This window comes from Lepidothrix coronata, unplaced genomic scaffold (genome assembly GCF_001604755.1).
Source record: "Lepidothrix coronata isolate B3197 unplaced genomic scaffold, Lepidothrix_coronata-1.0 Scaffold196, whole genome shotgun sequence".
Classification (NCBI taxonomy): domain Eukaryota; kingdom Metazoa; phylum Chordata; class Aves; order Passeriformes; family Pipridae; genus Lepidothrix; species Lepidothrix coronata.
In genome coordinates, this window is record NW_016690376.1 from 725,353 (window position 1) to 747,908 (window position 22,556).

At 40.3% G+C, this 22,556-nt stretch overlaps 1 protein-coding gene and 1 long non-coding RNA gene across 4 annotated transcripts in view; one reads left to right on the forward strand and one right to left on the reverse strand.

Moving 5' to 3' along the window:
* ARID4A (AT-rich interaction domain 4A) overlaps positions 1-22,469 on the reverse strand; it is a 44,529-nt gene extending 22,060 nt beyond the window's left edge. For all 3 annotated transcript variants that reach the window (XM_017831743.1, XM_017831742.1, XM_017831741.1), the window contains exons 1-11: positions 22,404-22,469; positions 21,694-21,757; positions 20,388-20,498; positions 17,985-18,050; positions 17,030-17,120; positions 6,541-6,620; positions 6,338-6,432; positions 5,641-5,773; positions 4,045-4,124; positions 2,324-2,400; positions 1,103-1,269 (exon numbers count right to left, since the gene is read on the reverse strand). In XM_017831743.1, coding sequence (XP_017687232.1) covers positions 1,103-1,269; positions 2,324-2,400; positions 4,045-4,124; positions 5,641-5,773; positions 6,338-6,432; positions 6,541-6,620; positions 17,030-17,120; positions 17,985-18,050; positions 20,388-20,498; positions 21,694-21,699 — 906 coding nt within the window. In that variant the 5' untranslated portion in view covers positions 21,700-21,757; positions 22,404-22,469. The remainder of the gene's footprint in view (positions 1-1,102; positions 1,270-2,323; positions 2,401-4,044; positions 4,125-5,640; positions 5,774-6,337; positions 6,433-6,540; positions 6,621-17,029; positions 17,121-17,984; positions 18,051-20,387; positions 20,499-21,693; positions 21,758-22,403) is intronic.
* LOC108505585 overlaps positions 3,502-22,556 on the forward strand; it is a 24,139-nt gene continuing 5,084 nt past the window's right edge. Inside the window, exons 1-2 of the long non-coding RNA XR_001877569.1 lie at positions 3,502-3,513; positions 20,867-20,872. This is a non-coding gene — a long non-coding RNA (uncharacterized LOC108505585). The remainder of the gene's footprint in view (positions 3,514-20,866; positions 20,873-22,556) is intronic.

Sequence of the window (22,556 nt, forward strand, 5' to 3'; positions counted from 1 at the left end):
CATTCCCATTGTCCTGTCACTCAAAGTCCTTGTCCAAGATCCCTCTCCAGCTCTCTTGGAGCCCTTTAGGCACTGGAAGGTGCTCTAGGGTCTAACTGGAGCTTTCTCCTCTCCAGGCTGAGCAGCCCCAGCTTTCCCAGCCTGACTCCTGAGCCGAGGGGCTCCAGCCCTCACAGCAAATTCGTGGCCTTATCTGGACTGACTTCCAACGGATCCACATCTTTCCTGTGCTGAGGACCCCAGAGTAGGACACAGAGCTCTGGGTTTGGGCATCACCAGAGCAGCGTAAAGGGGAGAATCCCCTCCCTCGACCTGCTGCCCTCTCCCCTTGTGATGCAGCCCAGCACATGGTTGGCTGCCTGGGCTGCCAGCACACATTGCCAGGTCCAGCTTTTCACCCATGAGAACCCCCCTGCCCTCCTCCACACAGAGCTGCTCTCAGTGACTTCTCCCAGTCTGTTCTCAGGTCCAGGACTGGCCCACATGAGTTCAGAGATCACCCCAACATGTTAAACACACAGTCCTTTCACACCATAGCCCGGGATTCTCTGATCCCCAACCAAACACTTCCACAGTTCAGTCCTGCGCTGCTCTGAAGCATCTCAGGCACCAAAGAGCTTCAGCAGGCCCTGTGCATCAGCTCATACTTTCAGTCAACCTACTGCTTTTGCTTCAGTAGTTTGTCTTTCTTTTTTAAAAATCAATCTACTCTTTTCAGAAACAAGTTACTTTTTATATAACCTACATATAAAGAAATATACAAAGAAAAGAAAAATAAAAAATTACTTGTATTTAAGGTTGTATTACTACCACTAGGCTCAGCATAAATTTTTTGGGTTTGCCTTTCCTTTTGATCCAGAATCTTTCACTCTTCTCTGCCATGAATTCTTAAATTCTGAGATTTGTCTGCGATTTCTGCACTGGATAACTGGAGAAACCTGCCACTGCTCACAAATCCCAGTAAATGCAACTGTGACAGGGAAAATGAACAGGACTGAAAAGACATTGAAGTCTGACAATAAAGCGTTGGAAAGTGTGGGGTTTTCAGACAGGCATGTTACTAAATTATCTCTGAAGAATGACTGAAATTGCCCAGACTCACCGGTACTTCTTCAGTTTTCTCTTCTCTTTTTTCTTCCTCTTCATCAGTTTCTGCAGCAGCTCCATCTTCCTCATCACTGCTGGAGGACTCCAGGATTTCACTGATGTCCATTTTCCAGTTCCTAGGAACACCCTTGGTGCTGAGAAACGTAGTTGCCTCCTGTAGCCCTACAGAAGAAAGGGCCCTGGCTTTACCTCATCCACAGCATGCAGTCACAAAGCATTTTTAATTTCCTTTTCATCACATTCTTGTAAATCACAACCCCAACTTAAATGGCACCCTGACTTACTTTGCTCTTTTCAAAATATCATCATGTCTTAGATTGCAAAAAAATGAAGAGCACTTCCCAAAGAGATGTGACATCAGTGTTTGGAACAGAGGAAAAACACACCAGTGAGGAAGGGAGTGATGGGACAGGCTGGAGTCACACTTGTACAATGGAAATACCTCGAATTCTTTTGCTTGAAGAGGTGCTCCAAGGGGGAAACAACAGAGCAAAACAAACCCAGATAACCCTAAAATTTGCCCCTCAGTCACAGAAAGAGACTTTAATAAAGGAATCAGAAGAATACCCAGAAGAGGGACATACTGCAATGAACCATTCAGTGCTGCTGGAGAAGAAAAGGCACCAGTTTTTAACAGCTGCTGATAGAAAAACCTCCAGACACTGGTCTCAACTCTCTTTTTCTTTTTTATTTTTTGAAACCATTAGTACCTTTGGTTCCAAAATATTCCCTCGTGGCAAGAAATGTCACAACCCAATTATGTTCTGCACAGGAAAAAAAGTCCCTTTCTTCAATTTATCTCAAACCTGGCATCTGATCTTTTCTTTGGCTGTTCTACAGCTCTTGTACTGTGAAACAGCTATTAAGGAGAAAGTAGAAATCATTATGAGTTACACTAATCAATCAAAACCACCTCAAGCTCTCATTTGTAGCATGTTAAAGCTTTACTTGTTAAGGAGCTGTTCCACACCTTTACTCAAATTAGAGGAACTGCTGTTGTTGAGAGGGTTTTTTTGTTGCTGGGTGGGGTTTCTTATTACAATTTTTAACAAATACATTTTAAATATTTCTCTTTAACAAATTTCATATCCAAAGATTCTCTAATTTATCCCATTTAAAATTATTCACAAAATATCCAAAAGCAACTATCAGAAATCAAGAAGTCATCACTTATCTATAAAAGTACTATTGTATGAAATTATTTCTTTTAATTTACCTTTCTTAGGAGAGGACTCAGATTTTGGTAAGTTTTGAAGATCTAATTCTTTGATGTCTTTTCTTGCTATTGAGTAACTGTAAAAAATTAAGGTTTTGTTATTATTTTTAAAGCACAGAAAAGCAAGCATTTGACTTAGAAAACCAGCAATTTCTAAAATTTTCAAGATTTAGCATCCACCTGCAGGGTCCTTTCTAACAACTAAATGCATAACACACTTGTTATTGTTGTGTAATACAAGAGCAAGTTATCCAGAATAAGTTTCCAATCTTTCTTTGAGATTCAGACATTAAAGTATCCTTAAATAATTAAGAAAAGTTTGTAAAGCTTCTTTATGTTCAATGCTTAAAGTGCACAAATTTGCAAAAGTGAAACACAAAGGCAAAAATCGTTTTCTAAACTGAAAATATTCACACGAATCAACAGCTGCTCTCCAAAGAGGAATCCAGCTAAGAGGGAAAGAACAAGTCCTCTATTTTCAAAATGCATTTCTAGGAACACAGAACGACAGTGAAGCCAATTCCCAGATCTGCACTGACAAACAGTTGATTTTGATTTTTAAATTACACAGCACAACATATGGAAGTTGCTCTGTTCTAAGGTTAAACTGAATATATTTCCTTTTCTTCTTTCATTATTTCACAAAATCTGGAGTAAAACCTCAGGAATTAGAAGCTGCCATTTTCTGAGGTTAAAGCCATAATACCATGGGGAAAAAAAGTCAAACAGAGCAAGAGTAGATGTTTTACCAGCAGCATTCCACCTTCAGTAGGTAAAGAGCCAGGCTCACCTAGAAGGCTGATGGGAAGTGTCTACATTAAGAGGCCAAAATGAATTAAGTCTTCAGGCACTTGGAATACATTTCAGCAATCAAGTACTCACAACCTACTCAAAATCATGGCTCTTAAAAAAAAAAATCACAAATTGTTCACTTTGAAAGGAGAGAAAGAGGGTGGCAGCTGGCCTTTGGCAGGGAAGTTTTTAGTTACAATATGTTGAGACACATGCAATGCAACTAACAATGAAAAGAAATAAAGGGAAACAGCTTTTAAAAAAAACAGTCTTCATACTCTTATAAATATATTATTCCTTAACTAAGACACACATCTCTGTTGCTCCCTGTATTTTAAGAGCAGAGGATGGACCAATAGGATCTTCCTTTCTTTTTGCCACAATCTCGTTCAGATTCTGTAAATATTTTAATGAACAAGTCTCTTTAAATTCTCTTCTTTATTGGAAAAAGTAGATTAAGCCCTTAAAAGCTTTGCTGTTTTGACAGCAATGGACATCATGGCACTGGAGGTAATGAGTCCATCAGATATCCAAACTACTACAACGGACACCCATAAAGACAGTAATTAAGACATTAATGAAAATAATTTAAACCAAAACTCACACTACAAAGGACAGAAATGATCTAAAGAGTAAACACTCCTGGGCGTTTTAGGGTTTTTTTTTTTCTTAAGCTGTTGGTATTTTTAAATGAAGCACCAAAAACTTGACTGGTTCAAGGAATACTCATCACTCCACACAGTGGAAAGAAGGGTGAGGAAGCACAGAAGGAGATGGCTGGAAAAGGACTGCGAAGCCAAATGTGCCCATCCAACATTACAGAACATTGTACCCTTTCCATTTGGAAGAAATGATGTCTTCAGTAGCAATGTGTAATTAGCCTCCCATTTTCTCCCACGTATCTCTAATAAAAGCGAGCGACCACTTACAATTTGGAATCTGCAAAGGATCGAACTAAACACTGGTCCTTTTTCACGGTGACGTCGTCGTTGCAGCTCGGTGACACCACCTGAAGGTTCAAACAAAACACTGTTTTATTGAGGAAAAAAAAAAAAAAAGCTGATCTTCCAAGGAAAGAAAGACAGCAGGAAAACTGCTGTTTTCCCGTTTATTATAATTTCCAGTTCTGGGAAAACAAACCTACTCCAATTTATAGTACTAAGGTCAACGGTAACAAATTTCAAGAAGTAATTTACCCCAAACTATTGACTTGATATGTACAAGCCAAAAAAGCTTAAAATTTAATTTGTAAACACAAAACTTATCTACTGAGGTTCTATCGTGGGATCCTGTTCATTCACTCTGCTTTTTAATTCTTGTTCACACAAAACCTGATTTAAGCATCTATTTAAAAAGCCACAAACCCACTTATTTTATACCAGTTTCTGATGTTTGGCATTTAAACTGAGACATAAGTTGGTTTTTTGGTTTGCTTGGGTTTGGGGTTGTTTTGAGGTGTGGATAACATAAGCTAGTGTGAAATCCAGCACATCTTTCCACAGCAGTATTATCTCTAAGTCTAAAAAAAGCAATAAAAATGTATTTGTATTACCAAAACCAGAACAAGTTTACATTTTGCTCTAGACCACACACAAACAGAAAATGTTACATGCAAATACATGGCCTCCAGTAACTTAATCCCCTAGGTAAGAACCACGTTAAATTAAAATCTGTCATTAATAAAGGGATATACAACAGTCAGAACATGTGCAAAACCACATTTTATATACAGCTGGATAAGCCAGTGTCAACTATTCACCCCACATTACACCCCAATGTTCTCTCTAGAAGGGAAGACAGCTGGAGTCACACAATCAAACACAATCTTAAACTAAGTTAAAAGATTTTAACAACTGAGCTTGTTCCCCTAAGACTCAAAATAAAGGAGTACAGAGTTCAGTAAATAAAATCTGCAAGAATTAACGAACCAAGTCTGTGTGTTTAATGCTCCAAAATACTTTTTTTTAAGCAAACATTCTAATGGGTAACAGAAGATGTGTATTGAGCCTGTCTGACAATACAAAAACGTTTACTACAGAAAGCAACTTTTAACATGTATATATGTGTTTCTGTGCATATGAACAATCTGCAGAGTGTCTGCCTTTACAGTACGAGTCTACTTGGATTTCTTTAATAAGTATTTCTTTCAGCAGTGGCAACGAACAGCTGTACTGACAGTGAAATAAAAATAACCACCAGCACGTACTGCCAGAGTGACTGGCCACTGGTGCAAATGAAAGCATGAAAGAAAGGAGAATTCCACAAAACTGAAAAGTCAAATGAAATATAACTGCTCTTAAATTGCCTGGGAGTGCAAATCCTAACACATCTTATTTTTAGAAGAAAAACATCATCTCGCATGCAGTTTGAAAGACTTTAAAGCCATAAAACTGCAGCTTAGACATAAGTGCTAATCTTTGCTTTCCTCCTCTCCACAGATACTGGAAAACATTTGTATTTTTAGCAAATACAGGAGCAGAGCTGAGCCTGACAACGTTCCCAGCTTTGCTGGAAAAGGAACTTACCAAAGCTGGATACCAGTCTGCCTTCTCTGAATTACAAGTCACACTCACAACCTTGCCAAGCAACTCATCGTTGAGGCGCCTTTTATCTTCATCCTCTTCTTCACTACTTTCTTCTTCCTTTTCATCTTCAGTGCTAAAATATCAAAATGTGCAAGATTTTTAAAGTGTGTGTCTGAAGTTACTACTTGAGAGCAAAACCAGCTTACAACCAGATTTTTCTTCCTATTTTGCAAAGCTTCAAGGAAACAAAGTTAGAATTTTAAGAGCTGAAATCGCTTGAAATACACTTAAATATTAAGTCTTCTTAGTAAGAGGAATTTTGTAGAAATTATTTCCAAGTATTTGTATTTTACAGCAGCATCACGCTGGAATTGGAGACTTGACTCAGGTTTTGACTGTGCACAGACACGAAATAAAGAGAAATGGTCTCTACCCCAGAAATTTAAAAGCACTTTTTTTTCACTTTGTGCAGTGCAAAGGTTAAAAATCCACCATTTCTTATTAGATGAAAGAAGCACAAATGTTCTTAAGCAAAAACCCTTCAATCTGATAATATTGCCAACAGATGATCATGTCTGTAGTACTCAAGTCCACAAGGTGTGCACACAACTCATGTGCTGGAGCATTCAGAGCTCTGCAGCTGCAATGGTGCTGCTTCAGTGACAGCAAAGGACACTAAAGGAAAGGCAAAACTCACACAGGAAGAGAAGATCTTCTCCCTCTATTAGATTTCTTCCCAATAACTGGAGTTCCAAAGTGCTCTGGATTGGTTAGTGGCAGTTGGTCAAGTGTCTACATGGAAAAAAAAGTGAAAAAAATTAGTTTACAATATCTTTTTTTTTTTTAAAAAAAAAGTGAATTAACTACTTAATTTTTATTCCATGTCCATCACTGTCTTACCTCACTTTCTGCAAAGTGCCTTTCTCCCTTCAAGCATAATGAAGTTCGTCTCAAGGTCCTTTCATCTCCATCATCAAAAACTAGGATGAAGCCAAGGAAACACATCAGCACGAGATGATCAGATCTCAGTCCCAACTCTACTGTTTATCTCACAGTCAAGAACATTCCCCAACACAGGACTTTCAGACCTCCATCTACTCATTCTTCAGTTCACAAGCAAAATGAAGGTCAGTACTCAATACTCAGCCTGAGAATGGATTTTCACACAGTTTGAAGCCAGTGAAAACAAGGTTTTTGGGTGCAATAGTCTACCTTGGACATTCTTCTTATCAATACACTGCACATTTCAAACCACAGCCACTGGCTGCCCACCAGTCACTATTAACTAACCATCTCTGGGGTTTGCCTGGTTTTGCTGGGATTTTTCTCACCCTATCCACTTATTTCTTACTTATACTGCTGTTTAATGCTGTACCTTTCCATCCTCCCTCTTGCCACAAGCAATCCCACAGGAAGACAAAGGAATGAAAAGAAAAACAACCGGGGGATAGTTTTTGCTACACTATCAATATCGTCTTACAAACACACCAGGACACTGGAAATGTGAAACTCTAAGTCTGCCCAAATCATAAGGAAAACTTAGTAGACATCCTATGAAATCTCATGTATAAGTGACAGGAAAGCTCCACTGATATCCACCAATATACAGCAGAAGAATTTTGGCACATTTCCATTTAAAAAAAACCCCAAACAACAAAAATCTCTTGAGCCAGCATGAATATAAAATATAATATTTCTCAAATAACTAACTAGAACATTCACATTCTCACACTTTTAGATTAAAACCATAGACTGCAAAAATAACTTTATAAAAAGGTATGAATATAAAATTAATTAAGCTTGATTAAGATAAGCTTTAAAGTCCTGAATCTTCAGAGTAGATACTGCTGTGATATTGAATTAGTTTAATGGCCTCTGTTGTAACACTTACACACACAAAACAGCTCACTCTTCCCCCTCCAAAAATCTCAAAACTACTAAACTTCCACAAATAATCATTTTAGGGGACAAATGGCTGGTGATTGGCAACAGGTAACTCCATTGAAAAAAAAAAGCAAACAGAACCTGATACTTGACAGTAAATAAATAGAAAGAACAAGGCTGGTTTATCTTCAATTTTGGAAGTTCTACCCATTTATTAAAACTAGTACAGCAGAGGGATGAATCAAGCAAACCATTCATAAACTAGATGATATACATCAGTTTTTCATTCATAAAGGATAAAATGTTATAAATACTGAGGGTTGAGTAAAATACCCTCAGTAAAGTACACTAAAATTAAGACACATAAGGAAATTATGACAATTAAGAGCTGTGTGAGATGTTTTTCTTTCCTCAACTATAACATGCAAATTAACTTAAGAAGTCACATAATTAGATATTCCTGATCAATAAGAGGCAATGACAGATTGCAAAAGCTGTAACTGCAATTGCACAAGTGTCAACTTCATACATTTATATTTCATTTCCATGGACAAAACATGGAAGAAAAAATAATTTATGCTGAATAAATAAGTTTTCCTAATCATTCATTCCTCAGACCAGAGACACTGAAGTGTGAGTATCCTTTCAGAGCCTGGCAGTCAGGCTTTCAGTCCTATTCCCAGTTTCCTACCTGAATTCAGACAAGTCTATCCCGTGCCTTTTCCTGTTACTTCTCTCAGTTTTTTTCCAGCTGAAGGTACAGAACTGGTCTGTTCTAACAAAAACTGCTTGTCCCTTGCCATACAGGGCAAAAGTTCTGGGCTGCTCTGCATTTTCCAGAGCTAAAAGAGGTAGACTACACAGAAGAAAACCAAAACCCCACCTGAAATCCCTCTCCTGGCACTAAAAGGAAAGTCACTATGTCTTTATTCCATATGAGAGGCAGTGACCACAGAACTTCAGGAAAGGAAGGTGGAGAAGCACAAATTCTCAGATGCAGGCCAAGGAATTGGCATCACCACTGAATAAAAGTGTAGAAAAATCTGTCTGTTGAGCAACCACAGGGAAAAGGAAATGCACAGCAGAGTGTAAGAGTGTGGGATTCCTTCAAAGTAAGCAAGTCCATGGTCTGTTTTACCTTGGAAATTTTCTTCCAGGACTAAAGTTTCTCTCTGTCCCACCTCTAATTCAGGTTAAAAGAATGAACAGTCAAAGCATCCAAACCCACAAGAGTCTCCTGTAAATATATATCAGTGCTGCTCTGCAGGAGGAAACCCCACAGCACTATCATTACTTTAACATACTTTGCCTTTTTTAAAAGATTAATAGAAAAGTGACAGTTAAATTTTGATTTTCTATCTTGCTGGGAACAAGTAGGGGCAGAGGTGAAAGGACCATGAGGGGCTGTAACAGAAGTCACTGATGTTTTTTGGTATTTTAAAAACATTTCATTGCTTCAAGGATAAACCAAAACTTTCTTTGAGCAGGTAAGAGTTTCTGGATATTGTCACTCTGTACAAATTTGTGTTGTGGAAATGTGCAAAGCACCTGCAACTCACAGTGCAGCTGCACAACTTGGAGCAAAACATCTTTGCAGAACAACACAGTGCAGGAGAACAGCATAATTAAAAATATTTCCTCAGTTAAATTAGTGACCACTTAATAAATCCTCAGTTCAGAAAAGATGGCACCATTTTTCATACAGAAATATTCAATTATTTGAACTACTAAACTGGGGCCAAGTAAGAAATCTCTGCAATAAATCACAATGCATCAAGTATTTTGTAACTGTAGCAACTCTGAACTTGCTTCTCCTCTAGGGAAAATACTTGATTGTGCCTCACTGAAAGAGTAATCAGAAACCTCACTGATAAACTCAGCAGCTTCGAAACTATAAACTAAGGAGGCCTTGTGGTTTCCATCTCACTTTTAAGAAAAATCTGCTTCACTAAAGTACTTTTCATGTTAGTGTGCTCTGTGCATGACTTTTTAATGCCAGTCCTAGAGGCTTTAGGGGAATATCTTTTCCAAGTACAGCATCACATCCTAAGGATTCTGTGAACATGAGCAGTGGAGCAGAAGGCACAGTTTTTGGCTCTGTGACACTCTGAAGCTGTGACAGCAAATGTGTCAGGAGAACTTAATACACTTTAAGCTGCAAATTCATTCCTCTTTTTAATCTCATCCAGAAGTAAGGCTGTTTAGTTGAAGTGCCAACAAACAAACTAAAAAAACCTTTCAAATGAATGCTGAGTAACTTGTATTAATTATTTCATTCCTTCAGGTGTAGGGTATTGCTACAACTCCAAATTCTCCAATGGCAGAAACTGCAGAGGTTGTATTCCATGAGAATGATAAAACTCAGTGAATTCTGTCATGTTCAAGAGGACAGGAAACAAGAATGGAAGGCAGGGAGATCTCTCCCATACACGTGGAGTGAAGTCACCAAGAGATGTGTTTACAGTGCCATGCTCCTCCTCTTAGGGGAAATTACAGTCCTGTCCTTCCAAAAGAGCAAGTGTGAAAAAGCAGAAGCCCTTTAAGTTCTACTATTTCCTCATCTCATAGTGGGCAGGGACTTTTTGGGGAAACAGGGTGCAGGAGCTGAGTGCTGATTTCTGGGAATCCAGGATCCAAACCAGCCAGGGAACTCCACACACCATTTAACAGTCAATGGAACAACACAAGGAATGCTGAAAGAAAAGCACCATTTCTGCTGGGCACAGGCCTTTCTTCCAAATGTGCTCCCTAATGAGGAGCACTGACAGAAGGGGAAAGGAGATGACTAAGCAGCACAACCTGGAGGAGCAGCTCTGTTACAAAGCCTGTTCTAGTCCCAGGAACAGAGTCCAATATGTTCCATACAGAGCATTTTAAAACAGTGACAATAAAACAGAAATGTTCGGGATTTTGCTGCATCTCAACCTTGTCAATAATGACAGGAGAGAAAAAATTCATTTTTTTTTTGTTTGTGGAAATCTCCACAAGCCCAGTCTATGACAGAAAAATAAAAACAAACTTCCCAGTGGTAATCAATGCAGGACTTCCCAAGAATTAGGAAAAGAACTCTCTTGATTAAAAACTTGAGTGCCTCAAAAATGCACTAAAAGGTGCAACTTTAAACTCACTATTGATGAGCAGGTATCTTCCATTCCCTGACTTTGGCAGACCCATTTATGCCATTAACAAAAATAATACTGACCCTGTACTCACAAAATCAGTCTCAACATCAGTTTTCACTCCTATTAAGTATCATTACTATTTACTATTAAGAATATTAAATGTTTATGTAAATATTAACAAGTGGACTAATCCAAATCATTTTTAGGAACTGTGAAGAAACTTGACACAAAATACTACAGATCAGTTTAACTACAACTTGTTTATAAATATCCCCATGACTGAGGAAAAAAAAAAAAAAAGAAGAAGACAGAAAAAGGAGAACAGAGCAGAAACATCCTCATAGTAGTTATGGTATGACTTACACACAGAGCAACCAGTGTTATTAGAACAAGGCAGTTCTGTGACAGACAAGTGAGCAGGGAAAACAACCCTCAAGGCTGCATCTTGCTAACTTCAAATCCAACAAGTTACGTTCCTAGTGCTGCCCAAAACGAGGACAGATTCTGTACTGCACAAAAAGGAAACATTTCTTCTTGTTCCCCATCCCATTCTGAAACTTTTAAACCCACCACGACAACAAAAGTCCATACTGTTCCAGTGTCACTGCATACACTGAATTATTTTTCACTACTGCCTGACAAAGTAGTGATTTGTGAACTACCAGAGATGCTGTCTATAAATGTCTCAATAAATGCATGCAAGTTTAGCAGACATTTGGGTTTCAGCAGTAGAAAAAAACATGGGAAGTCCCAAGAGTCGTGCAGCACTTGTTGAACGACCTTGTAGCCAAGGGCTGTTGTACTGATTCATCCTGGAAGAGCAAGATACTGCAGTGGATTGTGCTACTGAGAGACTACACAACTCGGATTTATTGTTTTGTAAACAACCTTAAGTGAGCTTCAGTTCCTCTCACACAAATACATCTGAACTATGCCTGAAAATACAGAAGTGTGGTCTTTGAGTCTACACATAGAAAACTTATCACCTTCCAGACAAAACTGTGCTGCCTGAAACTGCTTTTTCTGAAGTGTTACGTTAGTCTTACTATTGTTACACATGAAGAGATTAGAGAGAAAAAACCTACCTCCTTGCTTTCCCTACAGTATTGTTGGTACACTATTTTTAAGTATGTTTAACACTCAGTTCACATTGAAACAGAGGTGGTTTTAAAACCAAAGGTTTGATCCAGTTGATTTGTATGTAACAAGGTTCGGTTATTGCACATTTTCACCAGGAAATCTTGCTCCTCTACCCACAGGTTGTCTAAAAACACACACAGGCACAAAACATGGTGCTTTCCTTTTTTTTCTAGATTCTCCAGAAAGCACCAACACAGGTGTTTTTATGTGCCACGGGTGCACTTAAATAACACATCCCAAGGAAGGACTTCAGGCAAATACAGGGTTTCCTCAAAATCCACTCAAGCAACGTTTTGAAGACAAAAAGAACAAATTTAGGGTGGGTCAGAGTGGCAGTAAAGACCAGCTAAGAGGAGGCAACTGGGCAGTTCCCCTGGCACCCTTGTGGTCTGGGATTCCCGGGTGACGCACCCACGGCCCGCGCGCGAGGTGACGCTGCTGTGACGTGGAGCTCAGCAGGATGCTGGGAACTGGTCAGACCAGACACACGGACACGAGCAGGGCCCTGCCCGCCCCACGGAACCTCTGCTGCCCAGCATCTGGAACAACAAACCAACAGGCCTCTGGTGGGGGTCAACTCAAGTGACTGAGGGGGCACTGAGAGCTTTTATCGCCCCTTGTGCAGGAATAAGACGCGGCAGAGCTCACAGATGTGGCGGAGCCAGAACCAAGGCAATTTTTTCAGTATCTCCACAAAGCATCAGAAGAGGAAAACTTCTTTTAAAAACAGGAAAGTGTGGCTATAAATAGCTCCTGTTAGCAACCCTGCTCCTGAAGTCCCAGGACATCCATGTTGGTTCATTTGCTGATAAATATGCTTAGAATTACAAACTGGAAATAGCAGAATCCACACAACATGAAGGCCAGGACCAAACACTCAGTACCTTTAATTTCTGTCACCTGCCCTCCTGAACACAGCGACACAAAGTGATGCAACTGAGACTTTACTTCATTCCCAGAACAGCTGAAGTAGACTTCCCAAAACTTCACTTCCACAAGAACAAGCACTGGGTTAATTTAACTCCTCTCAGCACACACTCACTCAGCATTCCCTGGAAACTGCCACAGCAACTACATCAGAGGAGGAAGTTCCCAGCAGAGGTACCGGGCTCACAGAGGTGCCTCAAAAGTGTGCCTGAAAGTCTCAAGTCTAAAAAAATAATGAATCACCTCCCCTTTCACTCTAAACTGCATATAAAGCTCTAATGCTGACAGCAAGGTCCGCCAGAAACTGTAAATGCCTCTCACTGTTTTGGTTTTTTCCCGTTTCTTACTCTTTTCAGAGGAAAATTAGTGAAAGTTAACGTGTTTTCTCTTTCTCTCTTTACAAAAACCTTTCCATTATTTAAATAGAAGACTCAATGTATTTCATCTGTTCTTTTCTTTTGTTCAAAGCTGGAGATATGGTAAAGGAGACCTAAGCACATCCAGATTATTGACCTGAGTCTTGTCAAAAAAGAGATGACACTTTGATTTCAATGGGGCAGTAAAAGCCAGGCCACGGTACCAGCAAGTCTCAGCCCCTTGTTCAAACTCTATTTCTCACTTTTATACAGGCATTACATCACTTCTGGTTCTGTGCAGAAGTGATACAAAAGTGTTTCCTTAAGGAACATCTATGCAAGGATTTCTGTTTTCTGAAATTCTGGTAATGCTTGTAAGACTCCGGAGTATGAGGGAAGGAAAATACAACTGTCATTTCAGACATTATTTCAGCATTTACCCGAAGCATTTTACAAGTTAACAGAGAATCAGGAGGATGGTGCACTCAGTGAGCCATAATTCAAACCTGGGTAAGCTGAAAGCAGATCTGACAGACCATTTTAATTCTATGCAATTATCACCTAACAATGTATTCAGCACTTCAAAAGCATCAATGCAGCACTTTAAAATCTGTAAATTAAGGAAGTTCAGTTTAAGTAACTGCATTTTAAAGATTAAAACATCATAGAAGCATTTAGGTTGGAAAAGAACTCTAAGATCAGCAAGTCCAACTGAGCCATTTGTTAACCAAAGAATATAAACTCATATTACTGTCACTCCACTTTGGATTTGAGAGGACTGCCTTGTGCAATGGCATTTTAAACTCTCAGTCCAAAAAGCTTTTGATTCTTCACCTGCTTATATTGAAAAGCTGAATTTCAAAGGTAATTTCAAAAGTGTATCTAAATCGCAGCTGAAAAATTCAGTACGACTGAATGGCCACATTAACATCATCATTATATAAAAAGTGAAAAAGTGACTCTGTGGGAGTTACAATAAAAATAAATCCTTATTTGTTCTGGGTACATGAACACCATTAATAGACAGGAGATACTGTTAAAATAGACAAACTGATAAGCACTGTGGCTCTTGCACTATGGTGGTGGCAAAGCAGCCTTTTACTGCAAACTCAGCATTTCTACTGGCTCAACTTATTGACCAAAGCAAAATTGTTTCAGGCGACTTTTCTTCTTCTTTAGACCCCTACATGAAACAGAGAACCTGATATGCAAAAGTGAACATCACCACCTCTCATCAGACATGCAGGCACTTTGTTCTGGTGCATTTTTTAAATATCTGTACTTAATACTTTGAAAAGGTCTGTCTGTATGTATGACTGGTTTCACTGTATCAGTCTGCTTTTAGATCACTGAGAAAGAGATGTGAGATAATACAGAAAATAAGTACCACAGGGAAAGCACAAACTACTGAAACATAAGAGTTCCATCTCAAAACATTCAGGAAGATATTCTATAAACCTGAAATCTGTCCAATCCACTTCCCTCTCAACTCTTCAGCTGTGACTGAATCAGTTGAGAGTGAAGCAGAGCACTCACCATCTATTAAAAAGGAACCAACTCAACTGTTGCTTCACAGCAGCCTAAATATGCACCTCAAATCCATCCAAAACTTTCTACAAAGACACAGTGGAGGCAGCAGGCAAAAGATAAGGCTTATTTTTTACACCTCAACCTAAAACACTTCCCCAGTTTTAACTGCAAAATAACCATGACACAAACTCGATGATCTGTTTTCTCAGGTCAGTTACCTGTGCTTTCAACACCAATAAGCAACTCCCCACAAACAACTCACAAAAACGTTCCCAAGATCTAAATCCAGTGTGTTACAGTTCTATTTTCACAGTCACAGTGCCATATTACAGCACTGTATGTTCATTTACCATAAAATTACTTAATCCCTCCCCTGAGCTCCAGATTTTTACAGAATCCTGCCAGTCTTAAAACATTTGTATATGGAAAACATTTTACACTCCCATTCTGCCTGTCAAAAAATATTTTTGGAGGGAATAATACAAGAATAATTAATTAATCCTTTGGTTCAAGTTTCTGAGACACTGGACTTTAAAAAAATGTATGAAGTAAAAAATCATGGCATGCATGATTTCTCTCTTACATTATTGGGGGCAGTTCAACAACTTGTTAAATCTAAACAACAACCTACTAATACAGGACAGAACACTTAATTCACTGCTCAAATTTCCTGCTCATCAAGTAAAGATTTTTGGCAGAAGTGCACTGCTCAAAAGAAAAGGGGAAAAAAAAAGAAAATAAAAAAGAAATAAACAAGGAAAACCAGACAAAACTCATCCCCTGATCAGGGGATTTAAAGTTCACAAGACAAATGCAGTAAGACAAATATGTCCTCTGGTCCAAATTCAAACAGAATTAGCTAAAAATGCTACTTTAAAACTGAAATAAGTTAGGAGTTTTAAAATGAAAATGCTTATTCATAAACCATGAAACTATTAGTGCAAGACTGTGTTTTTTCTTGTTGCTTCTGTGACAGAATGGTGAACCTCAAAAGATACATAAAGCTGAGCTAAAGGTCAGGTGTTGTTCCTCCAGTGTGTCACATCACAGTACTAAACTAAGCACATTTTAAATCTTCTGCGCTCCAAAATAATCCTGCCTTTCCTCCCTGACCTGACATACACTACAGTTTTACAGCAGTGTTATAATCCTGAAGAAACAGGCAAAGAGCAGTGAGCTTTGTCAACCAGCTCAGAGTCAAAGCGCACACTAACAATAATAATCACACAGTGATAAATCCTTCCAAACTATCTGCAGAGCCTTATCCTGCTCCCACCAAAGGTGGCATAACCTCACCTACTGCAATGGAAACACTGATTACTGAAAACAGCTTCTTTAAATCTTAAACAAGGGGTTAATGAACCAAAGTATTTAAAAGTTCATGGGACAGAAGACTCCCCAAGAGAGGATGGAAGGATATGAGGTAAAGCTGAATACATTTGGTACACAAGGCAGCCAATGAGGAACACACAGTTTAAATTTACAAGTACTAATCTCAAAAGCAATGCCCAAGAGCAGCATGTACAGGACAATTAACAGGAGCATGTTCCTTCTATGCTACTATTAGTGAATATAAGGCTCCACTGCTGTAAGGAAGCTGTGCAAAAAAGGGATGGGTGCCTGCAAATCTCTGTAATTCAGAGACTGTCCTTTTTTATTTGACTATTCACTATTATTTGATTCTTGTTGGATTTTGTCATTCTGTTATTAAAGCTGTTTCAGAAAAACCTGGAGATAAGAATTATTCAAAATAAGGAAATTTATGTTGCAATGAATTCTTGTTCAGCACTGACACGTCGCTGACCCTGCATTCTGAGCTTTTTATTCCAGTAACTGAACAGCACATGAGTCTCCAGCACAAGAAGCAAAGTATTTTTCCATTTCACTCTAGAGATAATAATTACTGGAAAATTACATTAAAGCGAATAGTTATATAAATGAATGTCTCCTCTTTTCCTTTTTAAGTGTGATATGTCGATTCTTTTCTTTAAAAGAAACAGATTCCCTCTTCTCTTGGTACTACCCATGTTTCTCCTGCCACAAGATTGCACACAGGGAAAGAAGGCTCCTATTTCAGTCACTCCCTACATGCCACGGGTTTTCAGCTAGAAAAAGAATTACAAGATTTATGCCTTAAAATCTGCAAAAATTATTCTGAATTTCAGTGAGTGCAACTGCTACCAGTGTAAGTACATTGTGTCAAACAAAATGGGATTATTCAGCCCTACCATTCCCTGTGCAACTGACTCCCTGAACATCGAACAACTATGATCCCATTTAAAATGGAATCAGTGGATGACTTTAAAAAGTCCCCTCCAAAAACTATCTCGGCTCTCACAATACAGGAAGCAATTACTTACATTGTTACCTGTAATTAGGAAGGTGTTGTTCAAAGATTACAGGCAATAGATGGGACTCGTGGCTACTCACCCACAGTGTACCAGCTCGCATCCGTCAGCTTGCTGATCACGGCTTCCTGGAAGGATCCATCGGGCATTTTGGTTTCAACCATTGCACCAACCTGCAAAAAGGAACAGCTCAAGGTTACCTGTGAGCCCAAAATCACCATGCAGGAAAGATTTACTGCTTAAAAACACTCATTTTAGCTTACTGCCACTTTCAAAGTTTAGTCACTTAGAAGGTAAGAACAAAAGTATGAAGGCTGAACTGCAAGTAGACACTAAAGCAGTAGGAAACTCAGACCATCTCATTTCCCCATGACTTACATCATCATAAGAAGTAACAGGAGGCTAACTGAAAACAAACATTCAAAGTAATTAATTTTATTACTGATAAGCATACAATTACTATTATTTTTTATACTTTAAAAACACTGCTAGATCAGAACACACTGGTGTTCTTGCAGGAGCTACAGAGAAAAGACAAATATAAGAAAGATTATCTTCTCTGAAGAGCTCAGTTTGCATTCCATGTTTATAACACAGCTCTGTATTTTAGCACACAACTGCTACATAGCATAAAAGTACAAATAAACACATTTTCATATAAAATACCTCCACTATTCTAAAACACCAAGTAATTGTATTTACTCTTGTCTAACGGGCTTGAACTTGACTTTGCACTCAAGTTCTCCGTCACTTCTAATAAGTTTCAAAGTTTCACTATTTATAAGAAGTTTTGTATCTTATAAGACACAAAAATCACTTCAGGCAAAACTGTTTATCAAGTGCACGACACAGATAAGCATAAATAGCCCATAAAGCTACAACAATTAAGACTAATTCCTCAGAATCCATCTGATGTAAAGGGATGAGGCTCCTTCTGTTGATTGTAATCCTGGAGAACAGGTACCCACCTAAACAGCATCAAAATTACAAATCAATGATGTGATTACCAAAAGAAGCCATGTAATTATTATACATACTCTTAGAGGTCCTTTCACTTGGTCATCTTGCACTAACTGAGTTGAGTTGTCCCCCTTCAAGACCACCTGAAAGATATTAATCAACTTTGTAATGTGCATCTGATTTCTTAACAGCACACAAAAAGCATTTGAAAATGTACTTGTAATAATAAAGATCTAATTTTCCAAATTATGATTATCAATCAACTGGACTCAAACATTATTGAACGGGAAACACTTGGCATGGACCATTTTACTGACAGGAAATCCCAAGTATCACACTTAATATTTATTCTAAAACATCACAGTTAAAAGAACAGAGCAAATCAAACATCAGTCATTCCAAAGCAAAGGAAATATGTTCTTAGATACAAGTTTAAATATTGATGTAATCCAGGGTATACCTGGAATTTGGCTTCCAGATGAGAAGATTTAAGCAGGTGGTTTTTTCCCCTCTCTCTACTTCAGCTGTAGAACTTTATTGACAACACACTGAGTATTAAACTACAACCGAAATAAAACCTCTCTTTACTAAAGATGTACCAACAAATCTCCAAACTGATTGCAATACCAGCATTCCTGCTGCCTTGAACAAGAGGAAGTTTTTATGGTAAAGATGTGAATGAAAATAAGGATCAGTTACAGTCTAATAAACTATGTTTCTCCCCTTAAAATCCTGTGCTCCAGAAGGTAACAGTGGTGAGACAGAGTGAACATAAGTCTGTGTAATTTAATAAAAGAAAAAATCCAAAATTTCTATTTTTAGAAGAACCAAAAGTTCCATAAGCTTCCTTTCCACCCATAAAGATGTCCAGTTTTCTGTCTCCCCCAATATTCCCCCAAGCACAGACTCCACTGTAGCTGTGTTTATAAACACATCACCAGTGCCGCCAAAAGAGCAACAATATTAACACACATTCAGGTTAATAATGCACTTTATGCTGATACACAGTTTTAAATAAAAATGGCATGGAGATGAATACAGGTTGTCCTGCTACTCAGGAAAAGGCTACAGGACTTTTTGGCCTCCCTGCACTCTTGGCAGGCGTGCAGGGTGTGCCTACACACTCTTAATTACAGTATCAGGCTCAGCTTGTTAAAACTTCTATTGTTGTAACTGAGATACAGCGACAGGAATTTCCACCAAGGCACAGCAGCCTCATACACTTCCAAATCTTATCATGGAGTAATAAAGCATCTGATTCCAACAAGAAGAAGAAACTCCTACCTATTAACAGTCTAAATACTCCACCAGACCAAAGACACAGACACAAAATCAAGGTGGTCAGACCAGCACGGTGCTTCCTACAGAGCTTCTCATTAACACAGATTTCAAAGAACACAAGTTTCTCCAAGTACTCATTAAGAACAGGGAAAAGACTCCAACATCTGAATTAGGGTTTTTTTCTATTGATGAAAATCACTCTGATAAAGTGATACGATCTATATTTGTAACTGAAGAGGCTGATGGCTTGTTCTACTTGATTTAAGCATTAAAGCACAGGAAAACTTAGATGTGTAGCTATAAGAAGCAGCTTTCATCTCAATTTGCTATGGGGGTTTGGGTCACTAATGCCTTATTTACATACCTTGGACAGTAGACACTAAAGTAGGAAGTGGGAAGACTTTGACAAAACAAAGCAGAAGAATTTCTATATTTACTTTGAATTCTTCACTTGCATTTAACTATGTTTTACTCTTTTTTTCCTATAGTGGCTTTTACAACAGCACTGCAACAGCAAATTGACAACTTTCTTTTTTGATTTGATTCTTTTTTTTTCGGCAAAAGCCAAATGTACAAATGAGTATTAGATGCCACTACTATCCATGCACAGAAACTCAGCTCCAGCCAGGGCAAGTTGCTTTAGAAGCAGCAGCAAGATGCTCAAAACTTAAAAAATATTACCTCTGACATTGCTAAAACCTGGTCGAAGAAACTAGTTAGTCATCTCTTGTGCTGTTGATTTATTTTGGCATTACCTTTTAAGTTCCAAGCTATAAAACTGAAAGTGTCAGTTGGAATGAAGTGGAACTTTTGTTTTAGAAGAGGTTGCTCTTATTCCTTATTAGTCATGTAAAGCCATAATCCTCTATTTGTGACATCAAAACTTAGTGCTGGGAAACTGATGCATTCAAAAAACAAGACAAATGCAGTCAGGAAAGAAGAAGCAGGAAAGCTCATTTTCGTACCAGCATCTACTAATAATAAAAAATCAAGATCCCCCCCCAAAATAAAGCGAAAAAGACCAAACAAAAATCGCCCCAAACCCAAACAGCAGGATACAAAAAAACCCCATGCAAGTGTTGCTTAAAATTCACACGGTGAGCTGATGAACGTTTCCTAATCTTCAGGACCGGGATCTTTCCTGACAGCCCTTCCAGCACGAGGCTTTAAGGAACTCAGCAGCAATCTCAGCGAACTACCTTGACTTTCACGAGCCTTTTCACCGTCTTAATCTTGGCCTCGCAGAAGGCACCGCGGTACTTGGCACTGACATCAGTCCCCACTGTCAGGTAGGCAGGCTCGTCTGCTGCCTGCAGAGACACAAAACACAAAGTTTAGCCCTTGTTTATACTTTTATATATCTAATCCTGCATCTAGACTTTTGGACTTGTTGGCTTTTAATTGATAAACACTGTTTGGGCTGGGAACTGCCATCACAGAGTTCTTCAAAAATGAAAATCAAAAACCAACAAGCAAGTTACAGGAAGTTTTATCGCTGTTCTTAACACACCCCCCTTCCTTCATTTTCATTGTCACCCTCTCACAGAAATATCCTTGAACTTATTGAACTGCTATTTGGAACATCTCCTTGTAAAAAAGCTAATAAAGGACTATTAATTCAAGTAATTTCTATACAAAACAAAACAATTTCCACTGCAAAATAACCCCAGTATAACAGACAGTTGTACTTTTCCCAGCTATAAGCAATCCAGTGACACAGATTATTTAAAACGTTTGAGATTGGTGTCATCCCAATACTTCCAATTAAGTCTAAAACATTCTATATATAGGATTTCTTTCCTGGTGACTAAAAGGAGACCTCTAGAGAAATCTGTTGCAATCTTTCAAACAGCTATTAAACCCGTATTTTTCTTTCCTGGAATGCCTTTATCAAACCTTAATTACTCATGAGTTTTTAAAGAGAGATATTTGTCATCATGTTTTCCTTAATCTGGACTTTAACACCTTGATACATTTCACTTCACTGCTCATTGCAGCTGATAAACAAGGACAAAATTACCACGTTGAACATGACAGGAAATCAGCACAGAATCTAAAACAGCTGGCTTTATGTGTAGGGTCTTTTTCAACTTGATATTATTTCTTCAACTCTGAAGGCAAATGAAAAAGTTTTTCTCTCTTTAGTAAATTACACTGCAATTGTTGAGCCTTTGTACTGAGCAAACCGGCAGCAGCAAAGGCGGGACAAAAGCTGTGGTTTTGCAAACTTGCCATAGCAGCTGCTGATACAGGAAGCGTTTAAAGACGGGAGCCCAAAGGACAACAACAACAACTCCGAGGCGACGGGGATGTTCCGAGCGCTCCTGCACGGCCGTGAGAGCTCCGAATCACCTGCCCCTCGCCGGGGAGCAGGAACAGCGCTCACGGCACACATCGAAACCCGCGTTATCCCACCGTGAGGAGACTGAGAAGCGACTAAAAATGAAACCTCCAGCGCAGCGGGCGAACAGGGCGGCGATCCCCGCTCCCGCCGGAGCCGCCTACCTTCATCTTCGAGGGCTATGTGAGGGATTCCAGCTCCGGGACTTCTCCTCGCACGGCACAAACACTGCAAAAAAACACGAGCGGGGGAGGTCTGAGGGCTGAGCGCCCGTGAGGGGCGGCGGGGGGAGCCCGGGGGAGGCGGAGGGAGGGAGGCGGAGGGAGGGCCGGGGGGAAGGAGCCGCCGCCCGTCCCGGCCGCGCCGAGGGAGCGCGGCCGCCGCTTCCCGCCGGGCGGCCCCGCGCCCCGTGCGTGTGTCACGGCGCCATTTGCTCCGCGGGGCTCGGGGGCCGCCGGGGCCGCCGCCGCTCCCGCTCCCGCTCCGGCCCCTCGCAACTTTCCGCGGCCCCGCCGGGCCCCCTTCTCCTCTTCCTCCTCTTCCTCCTCCTCCTCCTCCTCCCGGACTTCAGCCTCCCGCCGCAGCCCCCGGCCCGGGGAGCACCGCGCGGGGGGGTCGCGGGAATATCGGGGCAGAGCTGGGGGGTCCCGGTCCCGACGGGGGGGTCCCGGTGCATGAGGGGGCGACGCGCGCGCCCGCGAGCTCCCCGAGGGCGGCGGGCGGGGGGGGAGGGGGGTTTAAAGCGCAGCTCCCGGAGCAGCTCCGCGTCCCCTCCCCCGGGACGGCGGCAGCCGCAACTCCGCCGCCGCCTCCACCAACACCGCCACCTCCTCCTCCCTTCCCTCCTCCTGCTGCTCGCCCGTCCTCTTCCTACCTGTGGACTCGGCAGCCCCCGCGCCGCCCGGGCCCCTCCGCAGTCGGCGGCGGCCCCGGCTGAGCGCGGCCCCCGCTCTGCTCCGCCCCCCCCCCCCCCCCCCCCCCCCCCCCCCCCCCCCCCCCCCCCCCCCCCCCCCCCCCCCCCCCCCCC